Source organism: Mastigoproctus giganteus, chromosome 7 (assembly GCF_048544385.1).
Source record: "Mastigoproctus giganteus isolate SK-2022 chromosome 7, ASM4854438v1, whole genome shotgun sequence".
Taxonomy (NCBI): Eukaryota; Metazoa; Arthropoda; class Arachnida; order Uropygi; family Thelyphonidae; genus Mastigoproctus; species Mastigoproctus giganteus.
This window is the reverse complement of record NC_143581.1, coordinates 208,808,810-208,822,546: the sequence shown is the minus strand read 5'-3', so window position 1 is coordinate 208,822,546 and position 13,737 is coordinate 208,808,810. Positions and strand designations below refer to the sequence as shown.

At 31.9% G+C, this 13,737-nt stretch overlaps 1 protein-coding gene across 1 annotated transcript in view; it reads right to left on the bottom strand.

Annotated features, from left to right (window-relative positions):
• Positions 1-13,737, bottom strand: part of LOC150083633 (uncharacterized) — a 177,740-nt gene that overhangs the window by 67,358 nt on the left and 96,645 nt on the right. The window contains exon 6 of the mRNA XM_090378548.1: positions 12,372-12,920. Within this exon, the coding sequence (XP_090234674.1) occupies positions 12,372-12,920 (549 nt within the window). The remainder of the gene's footprint in view (positions 1-12,371; positions 12,921-13,737) is intronic.

Below are 13,737 nucleotides of genomic sequence, written 5' to 3'. Positions count from 1 at the left end.
TTATATATGCAACATTTCTTGAATGCACAAACTAATACAAATGTTAAGTGATAGTGCTTTATTTTTTTTATTTTATACTTTCAGGATATCCTTAAACAACATTAGGTATAAACTTTTGCGGCTTTTAAGAATAGCATACAAATTTTATTCAACCAATGGACCATTAATTTTTCATTGCATTTGAAAATGACTCCAATGGATAGATTTTCCTTTGGCAAATTTATCCCCTTTAATATAACAGAAGATGACAGTTCCTTTACAGCCAGTAATAACTGCGTAATTATCTTCAGTTCTCGCTGCCTATGTTTCAAACTGCAGCTAATGAAAATGGCAATTCTGCACCATTGCCATTAACCATAATTCTAGTACGCATATCAAAAATTATTGTACTCTGTCCACATTAATTATTTTAACTAACAATCAGAAAGGCATCTTACAGAGACCAGTGTACTACAAGTAACCTTTTTTTTTTTTTTTTTTTTTTAATTTATTGTACTAGGCAATCCCTGCCAAATTCTGGCAACCCTGAGGTAGGCAATATCATACATACAGATTTACAATATTGTACAGAGAATGAGGTGCAAACATCACTTTCATTTCTCACAGTAAGAATGAGCCAAATCATAGAGAAGGTACTAATTTTGTTGTTTAGCAAGTCTACTTCACTAGCTTTTCACTACAGTGATAAGAAGATGGAAAACAATATCAACAGTATACTGGACAAGTGGAAAATGGGTGGTGGTGTCTGTCAAATCCAGTTGCCCACTTTATTTATTTATTTTTTTTTGTATATACAGATGGCAAGCAACCTATGTGATACCTGTCCCAAAAATCATTCTGCGGCCTGTTCTGGGTAGAATCACAATGTGAAAGATGTTCTCAAGATATAGCCAGGCCCATTGCATACTTTGCATGGCAAATAGAAAGTGTTGCACAGTTTCCCACCAAAGTCACTTTCCCCTCCTCACCTCCAGAGAAAGATGAGTAGCAACATCACCTAAGGTGATGATGCTACTATTTATTTGAATGATTCAAGGAAATAGTAAGGTATTGAAACTGGTATCCTAATGGACCACTATAGCCACCAGATTGAGAATAATGGGATTTTCTTTTATCTATTTGCACAATTACCAATTTTCCTTTGATCTCATCAAAAGTTGTTGTTGTTTTGGTGTTTATTGGCGCATTGACAACGGAGATCATAGTGCGCCAGTTCATTTGTTATACAATGTTCTCTTTATATAAATCTTGTTTGAATGTAAAAGGTTAACTGTTTCTGTGGTATTATATTATTATTTACAGCAGATGGTAAATGTTGATTGTTTGTATAAATCTAAAAATATCTGACACTTGTTCCTTGTCACCTAAAAGATCTTTAAGGGTGATGTTTTGGTTTCTTTATATAATGATGAAAAAATTGGGTGTCGATCATTTTCATATGTTGGGCATTCTATAAGTATAGGTTTAACTGTTTGGATAGTATTGCATACTTGGCATCTTGGGGGTTCTTCTGCACGTAAAAGATAACCATTTGTGAAATGCGTATGGCCTATCCGCAATCTCGTCAGAACAACTTCTTCCCTCCTTGATTTCCTTATGCTTGTTTTCCAGTGCTCAACTTTTGGTTTTATTTCGTATAATTTATTCCATGGGTTTGTTTTTTCCAGAGTTCTTGCCATTGGGTTAGACAGCGATTTTTAATGATTGGTTTGTAGTCCTTATGTGGAACTGTGAAATATTGTTCTTGAAGGTTAGTGGCTGATTTTGTAATTCTGTCCACTTCTTCATTTCCTTTTATCCCTTTGTGTCCTGGTATCCAACAGAAAAGTATCTCTTGTTTTTTATTTGTGGAGCCTGTAAGTATCTGTTTAATTTGCCAGAGTACTGGATGGGTTATATTGCTTGTGTTTTGTATGGCTTGGATTACACTTAATGAATCACAGTATATTACTGTTCTCAAGTGGTAGGTGGTTCTGAAATGCTCCAGGGCTATCTGAACTGCTATTAATTCTGCAGTGTAGACAATGCATTCTTTTGGGAGTTGGCGTGACAATGTAACATCTGGGAATACTGCTGATGCTCCTACATGGTTCTCTGATTTTGATCCGTCTGTATATATTGATATGTGATTGGGATATTGCATTTTATGTGCTGCATGCAGTTGTTGAAAGTTGCTGTCTGATAAAGTATTTTTATTCCAGTTTTGTGTGAGGAGTTCATAAGCTGTGGTATGGTTTATCCATGGTGGATCTATATGTCCTTCTTGGTTTGCAACGTTATCTATTTTGAGATCATGTGTTATCAATAGCTCCTGTAGTCTGATGCCTAGAGGCTGGTTTGCTCTTTTGCAGTTCCTATATATGTTTTCCCATTTTGGTGAGAATAAAGTTGTCCAAGTCGGATGTTCTCTTATGGATCTTATCCTGTAGGCATACAGCAATGACAACTGTTGTCTCCTCAAGAACAGTGGTGATTCATCACTATATACAGTCTGTATAGAGACTGTATATAGGGGATCTCATCAAAAGTGGCAGCCACACTGAAACAAACGAGAATGGCATAATGTGTGTTCAGAAACCTTCCAGATTCTAGTGAAAGACACATTACAATGTGTAATTTACCTGAAGTGCACAAAGCTGTCCAATCTCACAATAAGCAAGGTTTCTAATATGAATGTGATGTTAAGCAAAGACAGATATGCCAATAACCATTAGCAAAAACCACCTTTGTGCTGGTCAAATCCTGATACTGAAGGAGTTCTAATGCCAATTTAAACAGTGTCTATATTAAATTTGTAACCATTTGAATGGTGAATTTTAAGTGGCTAGCATAATCACATGAAAATGACTTGATAAGGATAACATACATACAAGTGGACTGCCTTGTTTAGGCTAGGTACCAACTCAATTCTGTCGGCATACATTAGAGCAAAGTTCTTATATTAAATCTGGTTATTTGTTGCTCCAGGAAATGTGGGCAACAGGCATCAAAAATGTGTGTTTAATAACCTGTATTAAACATTATATCATTAATCAAGACACTTCCAATGGCATCTTATCATTCTAATTTCTAATAAGTTTAGTTGGTTGGTAAATTTAGTAACTAAATTTACTGCAATAAGAATTTTACTCAAGTGACCCAAGAATGTGAACTATCACTAGATGGACATTTCTATATGAAATTTAATGATTTTGATATGTGTTTTTAATATATTTAAAATTCTGAATAGTTAAAAATTTTATTAAGAGGTAATATCAAGGAGTAGTATATTATGTAGTCTTCTAATCACATTGTACTGGATATCTATATGATACATTTTTTCTAATGATGAGATAGTCCAATAGTGTTTTGCATGCATTTCTAAAATTATTTATTACATATTAACATAATACGTACAACATGTCTCAAGTCTGCTTCTATAAGAGTCTGTATTTTATAAAATACTGAGAAGTGAAAGAGAGAGAGAAAGTTGCTGCAAATCACGGGTTTTCAATTCCAACACATTCTGACATTATGAATATCAGAATGTGTTGGAATTTTTGTTACCAAAGACCAACTATTAAAATGCTACACTCTTCTCATGTCAATAGTAAAAAAGTGGTGTAGACACTTTGGCATGACATAAAAGGGTAATATGTTTCCAGAGAAGGAAGAAATGGTACTACAGGAAAGAGAAAATGAATGAAATCATTGTTTTTTTTTATCACACTACCCTTAGATATGTCTTGGAATGGTCAACAGTGGCAAAGTATTACAAGCTAACAAAACCAAACTTATATGCATATGGAACACCACACAATAACATATGCACGAATATACGGTTTACTTGATTTGCAACACTGCTCTGTTGGCCACAACGAAATATTTTTTTCTCTATGAGAACAATAAAATAAAATACAATTCATATTTGTCTTTTCTGTAGTACTGCTGCTTCTCTACTCTGAAAACACTCCTTTTTCACATAAAAGTGGAAATATTGTCAGCATCTTTAATTATTGATATACCAGAAGGGCAGCACTATAAGGACTTGTCCTAAGTAACAAAAATTCAAGTCTTCAGATTACAAACCCATGATTTTTGAACTTCTCTTTCACTCTTTGATCAATACCCAACTTCTTCAACAGAAACAGGCTTTTAAGATATCTTGTATAATAAAACATGCAATATTTTATATAGGGAAAAGCTCTGTTTAAAAATGAAATAAGCAACATAAAAAGAGATATCAGATATTAACAAAATTCACTTTATGTGCCCATTATGGATTTTTTTAATACAATTTTCACATTTTAGCATATGTTATAAATGTAATAATGGGGATGTAATAATAATGGGGAAAAAAATAAGCCCTAACGCAATGATTTCTCTGTACTGTTATCTTCCAGCAATAATAAGAACCACTTTTAAATGCTTTCTCACACTTGAACATGGCTCAGAAACGTCTCTGAACACTGGGCATGGAACTTGAACACCCCCCCCCACCCCAAAGCTGAAACAAAAAATCATAGAACTTTTCCAGGAATATCACCAAAATGGTTAATACTTTTATATGATATCATATTTTTATTTTAAAAAAATCAAATTTAACACCATTAACATATTAATATTTGAACCTCTTTATATAACTGCATAATAATAATACTTTTGTGGTCTTAAAGTTCAGATAATGAGCACTCCTGCCTGCATAAGAACAAAGCTGCATTTTATTTCCTAAGAAATATATACAAAAACTACGTTTCATGGTATGATCCTCTACCACTTCTTCAATGTCTGTAAAAACAGCAAAAAGTTATTAATGAAAATCTTCAAGATCATATAACTGATTTATATTTAATTTAGTTTTATCTTAATTTTAAATTTAAATTTTGAGAATTCTATGTATTATGTTACTACCCAATATTGCCTTAAATACTAATCAGTTAAAATATAAAATTAGAAAAGTATCAAATTAGAAAAGATTTTCATTTACCTTGTTGCTGCCTCTGTGTTCATTTACCACCAAATGTATGCTCTGCATATATTTCTTAGGAAACAAAATACAAATCTGTTCTAACGTAGGAAGAAGTACTAATTTTCTTAACTTTAAGACCATAGATATTATACCTGAGCAACATGCCACTCAAGGATCATATTAGATAAAGTATTTTTTGTTTTTGCTGTATAATATTTTTCTCAGTATTTTTGTTTTTTGAAAATACTCATCAACAGAAAATCAGTCACAAATCTCGAGTACTTGCTATGATCAAGTTGCTGTTTTTTTTTTTTTTTTTTTTTATATAGGCATAAAAGTCAGAGAAATTAAGATATAAATAAATAAAAGCAGGTTGCCTTCCATTTAACAATAAAAAAGTTGGGTTGCTTCATATAGATGTGAAATAATTCAGTCAGGAAGATCCATTTTGGTGGGGGAAGACAGTACTGTACACAATGTGATACTACATGATCATCTAATTTAATACTGTTTTAGTTAGTTTAGGTATGTAAAAAAAAAAAAAAAAAAAAAAAAACCCTTGATTTTTTTTTTTTTTTTTTGGTCTTGCCTATCTAAACAGATTCCAAAATAAATTAATATGGGGGAAAAAAAAAAAAAAAAAGCTCAAATGGTAAACAAGCTGAATAGGTATTTTGTAATAGTTTGCAGTTGAAAAAACATTTGATTCACTGTGGAATGGCAAAAAGGAGTCACACTGATATAAAATAAGTGATAAGTCATGACAAAGAGTATCAGAAAAGCTACTGAAGCTGAGTGATGATAAGGCTGCAGAGGCCAATGGTTATACCATCTTGTTATACTAAAAAAAAAAAAGGGGGGGGGGCACATGCAAGTGCAATCAACATGTTGGGAATGTTGTTAATGAAAACATTAGATTCTTGGACAATCCCCTTTTTTGGATATGATACATGATTATTTTGGTAAGAATGGTATCCTAATGGACCAAAATGAGTTGTGAAGAGGAAGTCTTGCCTGATCAATCTGGTTATTTATTATGAAAAAATCAATGGCTGGATGCAAGAAACAACTTAAGTATTATTTATCTATGTATATATTAAGTGCAATAGCATCATTAATACACAGCCATTTCTGAATAAACAGAATATTTATAAGGTGGCATCGTTTTAAGCTTGAGGCTTTAGCCCTAAATGCGTCTTAGTATTATTTATCTTTAATAAAACTACTGTTGCATTCCTGCATGAAAAGCTATTATATAAACTGAAGTAAACTGGAATTATGAGTAAGATCCTTTATTAGATCAAGGACTGGCTAAAAGATAGGAAACAGAGGTAATCACAAATGGGCATTCTTCAGGGTGGACCATTATAGCAACCAGAGTCCTTAAGGGATCAGTGCAGGAACACCTTCTTTCCAAAATTTCCTTAAGGATGCAGATGTTGAAAATTAATGTGGAAGTTGTCAGACTGCTACAGATTTGAGGGATGGTTAATGACCAGAAAGCAAACTATGTTGTTATTTAATGGATTAGTTGCAGATATGGTTAAAAAAGTTGCAATTAAAGTTTATAGCTTCTAAATGTAAGGGCAACAGAAATCCAGGAGTTACTTATAGCTTGGTGAGGGGAAGCTAAAAGTGGTTCAGAACTAATATAAAATCATGAAGTTTCTAAGATCAACTGCTGTAGTAAAGAACCTAAGCTAAGCTTTCTTACTAAACTTTATTTCTGCTTCTGATTTTCTTAAAGAAAGTTCTTTGTTGCTCGTTTTATATGAAAGTTATTTTAGGAAAGTAATAAGAGCAAAAAAAAAAAAAAAGAAAATACATGTTAGATATAAAACTAAAAAAAAATTGCTTTAAGTTTTTTAAAAACTAATAAAACTATGAACATAAATTAATTTTAAAATATTCATAATATTAATGACCAGTGAAAAAAATTTCATTCAAAAATATACACATGGAACAGAATTATAGGCTTTCAAAGCTGGAATGTGAAAATCAGCATTCTCGGCCACTTAAATAAACCATGTTAAAAAAAAAACTATTACAACTATAATATATAAATGCAGCAGAAAAAAGCATTACATTTACCAAAAAAAAAAAAAAATAATAATAATAATAATAATAAATTTCAATGAGAAATGTTCAAAACTTTCTATACCATAAGCATTTAAAAATGAAATGGTATAACACTATCCCATGAATCAGAATTTCATGGAAACTTGATAAATCATATGCTACTTAAAAAAAAAAAAAAAAAAAGAAAACAGCAGAATGATGCAAAGAAGCAAAGCTTATATAGCATTGGCCATCAAATAAATAAACAAATGTATCCCAAGTTCATATTTTATCTAATTTTTCCAATATTTATTTAATTCCTCTTTAAAGTAACAAACTCACTGATTACAAGCTAGCAACTTGTTCCAATAGTTAATTACTCTTTGACTAAAGGCAAATTTTCTTTCCTTAACTTGAATTTATGGCTCCTTCTTTGTGTCATCCTAGAAAGAGAAAATATAACCCCATCATTAGTTTTTCCCAACCCTTTTAAGGCCTTCAACACTTCTATCAGATCCCCATGTATATGCCTACTTTCTAGACATTGTAGCCTGCAGAACTGGAGCCTCTTCTTGTAAAATCTCTTTGCACCAACAACTTGCTCCTGTTTATTCTCACTCAAGCAATTCGATATATTTCCTAAAATGACAGAAAGTATTCGCGATATGGTCTGACCATTGACCATTGGTTTGACCATTGAACAGTGGAAGTGCCAGAATAAATTTCCCACTGATCTGTACAGTTGGAAATCTATACAGACAGAATTCCTGTATACTATCACCAACATCCCATGTGGTATTATAGCAGGCTACACTGTGGAGAAAACTTCATGCTGGACTGTACTATAACCGCACAGTTCCTTTTCATCTCTCAACTGAAAATTAAAGTAATGGAATCAAATCAAAGGATTTAGATGAATGCATTAGTGTTTATTGCTGAAGAAGTTGGAAGGGATCCTGTTGATGCTGCTAAACAGGTTGTATGTCTTTATACTAGTGTAATGAGGATAAGACTATGCAGAAAGGTAAACAAGAATGCACTCTTAGCTTCAAACTTCACAATAAATTGAGGCAATTATACAACTAAAAATAACTTACACGACAGCAATCAGAAGTTTTAGATATGAAATCAAATCTAAATACCACTTGTGAATTCCGAAAATTCTTATTTCCATCACTGACTGCTATAACTATGTTGTAGGGATTTGTGAGAATTACAACCCATCCATCCCTCAACTGGCCCTTCCTATACCAAAATAGCTTTCAAAGAGCATCAGAAATCAACTAAAGTGACATCCACCCTTATTGGTTAAAACTGCATGGCTTCCTGCACATCCACAATATTTGAATTAAAATAAAGACAGGGAAACAACCACAAGCACCTCTTTTTGAGGAAACACCAGCTCTTGAGAATTCCAAAAAACTGTATTTCAGTTGTTGACTGCTATCCAGAAAAAACATCAACAGACATCCCTATAAGATCAAGATACAGAAAGAAAAGTAAAAAACAAACCAAAAATATATGGTTTAAAGGTTAATTTTCATATCTTCATATAGCTTACAACTGTTTATTGGCAAGATCAACATATAAATTTGCATTTCAGTTATTTCCATTTATTTAAACTATGGAGAATGACAGCCGTGGCACATGTTGTTTATATTTTTCAGTGTAACTTGTTCATTACCTTTCATTCTGTATCTGGATGATATAGAGACATCCACTGATGTGCTTTGCTATATAGCAGTCAATGACCGAAATACAGCCCTTTTGTAATTGTGCTGATATACTCTGAAGAAGTGTAGGGTTTCCTGCATTTATTTCATTAATTGTGGATGCAGCATCCACAGTAAATGAAATGAAATAAAATGGGCATCCCCAACCCCAAATTATCCCATCAATGTTCATTCTACTTTATTTAATTCATTCCATGTTTATTTTTTTTCCATTGATTATTGGCCATAAGGACTAATAAGCCATACTTGAGTTCTCAAAACTTCCAGTTGTTTATGTTTTAGTCTAGCTCCCAGAGGTCAAACTTTTGATATCTTCCACAGACTGAATTATCACATGGCGTAGTACGGACAAATAACTAAGGCTGTTCTCCCTCTACCTTTGTGTTCAGTTTCTAAGACTGTTCATTTCATTATGAACAGTCTTAGAAACTTTATCATTATTAGTTTAGTCTCTGTCTAGGGCTAATATCATTATTAATTATTTGTTTTTTTCATTATTAGTTTAGTCTATAACCCAGTAGTTGTTTTGCTTACTTCAATATTATTTCTTGCTCAAATTGAGGATTTTCAGCCCCCACCCCAACATGAGTTAAACAAAATGGTGCCATTTTATTTTTTCAATGCCTTCAATATATTTCCATGTCTTGACATTTTTCTGTAGTTTCTTGAAATGAGGACTGAAAAATGAAATTGTCTCTTCTTTCTTATATATTTTCAAGACATTTATCAACTATTTTAATTAAATTTTATCGTTTTATATTGACTTTATTTTCTTTTATCTCATTTATATTTTAACATTAAGAACACATACATAAGAAACAGATGAATTATGCAATACTGTTTTGTAATTTGTTTTGTTTGCTATGCTTTCAAAGCACAGCAAACAAAACAAATCCTTTGTTTGATGATGGATTTTATGCGAACACTGAAATGAAGCTAATCTGCATTAGATTTAGGCATTAACATTTCAATAAACAGCTTACACAAAAAAAAAAAAAAAAATTTCACATGGCATAACAGTGTCTTTTTATCTTGTTAGTATTAGTACCAGCAAGGAATAAGCAAAATTCAAATTCAAAAACAAAATTGCTAATACTAATACTAAATATAAAATCTTAAGGAGTAACAGAAGACTGGAGCTCATGGAGTTTACCTTCAAGCAATGTGCTGTAGATAAATGAAATAAAGTACCTCACAAGGTAAGAAGTGCAAATAATATAGATTGGGGAGTTTTTTTATTTATTATTTTTTTTTTTTTCCTAGCTGATACAGAATAAGTTCACATCCTTTTGGCTACTGTAATGCTGAAGTGTAAGCAATTTTGAGTGGTGTTTATTAATTAAATGCTTATTATGAACAGTCTAAGGCTAACTTTTTCTGTTTGCTATGCTTTCAAAGCATAGCAAACAAAACAAATCCTTTGTTTGATGATGGATTTTATGCGAACACTGAAATGAAGCTAATCTGCATTAGATTTAGGCATTAACATTTCAATAAACAGCTTACACAAAAAAAAAAAAAAAAAATTTCACATGGCATAACAGTGTCTTTTTATCTTGTTAGTATTAGTACCAGCAAGGAATAAGCAAAATTCAAATTCAAAAACAAAATTGCTAATACTAATACTAAATATAAAATCTTAAGGAGTAACAGAAGACTGGAGCTCATGGAGTTTACCTTCAAGCAATGTGCTGTAGATAAATGAAATAAAGTACCTCACAAGGTAAGAAGTGCAAATAATATAGATTGGGGAGTTTTTTTATTTATTTATTTTTTTTTTTCCCTAGATACAGAATAAGTTCACATCCTTTTGGCTACTGTAATGCTGAAGTGTAAGCAATTTTGAGTGGTGTTTATTAATTAAATGCTTATTATGAACAGTCTAAGGCTAACTTTTTCTGAGTGTTATTCACATTATACCTGAAGTTAAATATACTTATGAAAAAACTCAAATGAAGTTTTGTTAACCATTGATATTATTTAATTCCTTTAAGTCAAGGAAGAAAAATTTCATTAGAATAAATGAAATTTTTATTACATGATTTTGAGTAATTCAATTATGAATAATGGAAGGAGAAATTTAGTTTTATTTCAACTCATGTTTTATGTTGAAAATTAAATTCTTTACTACCCTTGAATCAGAATCAGTATGGCAAGGTAATATTTTTTAAGACAGCAATGCTTATTGTTATGATTAAATTTTTGGCAGAAATTACTGCAGTCAAACATGCATGCCTCTGTTAAAAATGTTTAGACACAAATGCATTGACAACTGTTCAAAGTGAGTGTTTTGTATAATCATCCCTATTCATGTGGTGTAAGCTTTCACACACTGTTGCTTAATGGTTAAAAGAGATTAAAAAAAAAAAAAAAAAAAGCAGAAGAGACTGACGAAGTAAAAATAAGAAACCACAGAGGTTTGATATAATCTATAAATAAATTATAATGGCAACTTTTTTAGAAGTTGGGAGTGAGATACAAGCAATATCCTTGTTGACACCAACCAGATAGGAAACGTGACTTAAAAAAAACTTTTTTAAGTATTAAAATAAAGTCTGCTTATATGGAAAAAGGAATAATGGGAAAAGAAGGAAAATGCCAAAAACCAGGGAAATGGTATCTCTTTGCAGGTTTATGGTTTCCAAAAATGAAAAATTAGAATGAATGGAAGGAAATTTTTCAAAAGTGAAAACTATGCAATGCCAGTTAAGACAATACATATCCTTATTGGCAAAGGCTGTTACAAATTGAAATGAAAATTTAGAGATTAAAATGAAAGTTGCCTAATGAAGAATAAATGAAAATACCTGAGAAAAAATAGAAGAGTAACCAGGCCACCGATGCTTTATCTTTTCATGGGAAGCTACAAAGCACTCCAGCAGGCAAAGGATGAATATAGTGTTTTGATAATCCCTCAACCCAGAAGAGCCTGAATTGAGTTGAGTCAACAAAGCTATATTTTTCCAGTAGATTAACTTTTTCGGATATGTTTATTCCAATTTTTTAATCAATGGATTGCAAAATTTCAATGGAATTCTATATAATTATCAGCAGCAAAGTTAATTTGTGAATCAGCTTCAGTTATCCTGTAATAAAATTAAATAATGTATATCTAGGTAAGGAGGCTTCTTTTTTACTATTAATGCAGAGCAAAGATTTAAACTATGCATTTATTGAAATATTTGTTTGTCGCTGAAGATGTAATATTTATATTCATTCTCAAACAATCTTTCATAAAAAAAATACTGTAAATAAATTACACTTTACCTTGTTATACTTAGGAGTCGCATCATTACAGAGTGATCATTATTTAAATATAAGGCAACACAATATTTTCAGAGTGGAACCTAAAAGTAGTGGGTCTATCATACAGATGCTGCTACATCTATGTGATAGAGCTACTTAACAATACATGTTATCTAACCTTACTTTTAAATAGAGAGTGTTGACAATGTTTGTGTGAGACAGTGTCAAACCTTTCTATTATCAAAATAAATTATTTCAAAAGTTATTTCTTGCATCCAATACCTCTTCATTACACCTTAACAGATTTATCAGATGAGATCTTCTCTTAACAAAGCCATTTGGTTAATTGATTAATTGACAAAACTATTTGATTAATATGAACATACCTGAACAGGACCAGTAGGAAATACTTGTGTAGAGGGTACCACAGTGGATGGCTGTACAAGAACTGATGGTGGTAGTGGGGGAGGTGGTAGAGGTGGCGTTGGAATATTTGAAACATGAACAATAGGAGGAGGGAGTGGAATAGTATTAAGAGAAGTAGTAAGAGAAGAGGAAGCTGAAGAAACAGGTGCAACAATGGGAGTTGGAGGAATTGGAATATCAGCAGGAAGAGGAAGAGTAACTGGAACATCAGTTATTTCAGGAGTAGAAGTCAGGGTCTGATCAACATCTCGCGATTCATCAGACATAGGAAGAGGTATTTCTGAAGGCAGTTCTTTATCATTTAGTTCAATACAGACTTCCTCAGGCTGAACTGCAGAATCTAGTAAAACTTCTGAGCTTTGTGAATCTGAATTTTCTTTTTCTACAGGAACCCACTCTAACTCTTTCCTACGATGCTGGCTACCACTAGAGACAGGAAACTGCATCCTAAGACGAGCTGCTTCAGCTGCTTTTTCTGCATGGCTCTTAACAGGCAGTTGAACAGCATTCTGAATAATATTTTAAAGTTATGTTTCAGAATATATTAATGATTTTACCAAATAATAAAACCATACATATAAAACTTCACGCAAACATTGTTTTTAACTGTTAAAAATGTTTAATCAAACAAAATAGAACAAGAAACACTACATTTTAAACATACTCAAAAAAAAAAAAAACAAAGAAACCCATAAATGCACTAAAACAACACATTACAGTGATAGCAACTTGTACTCTCATCTTGAAGCCACAGCATATGATAGACTGAAGTTCTTTTATTACTAATATTCTTAAGTATTTGGTTTTGATTAAACATTTTATTTAACAATACACTGTTCAAAATCTTACATATGGCATTCCTAGATTCGGTTGAAGTCTTCAACTTTAAATCAGTTAAGTTCCACTATAACATTCTGTTAAAGGGTTGGAATGTCTTTGTCCTTTCAATTTTATTCTGAGTTTGGGGAAAAGAAAAAAAAAATCACTTGGGAGCAAGGTCAGATGAATACTGAAGGTGAAGTACTACAAGAATATTTTTTTTTGGACCAAAGATACTCAAATGGAAAGTATGGAGTATGTGGGAGCATTGTCATGTTAGAGAATGCCATCCACCATTTTCAAACCGCTGATGGAGTTTTCTCCTAACTTTTTCCCTCAATTGGATCAGAATTTCTTTATAACAGGCTTGACATCTGTTGCTTTTGGGACAAAAATTCTAAAATGTAAAGTGGGGTGGGTGGGTGTGTGTGTGTGTAAAAACTGTGATGGTAAAGAAACAATTTACCATTTTTAAACAGCTAGTGGCATTTTTAGCTAAACTTTTCC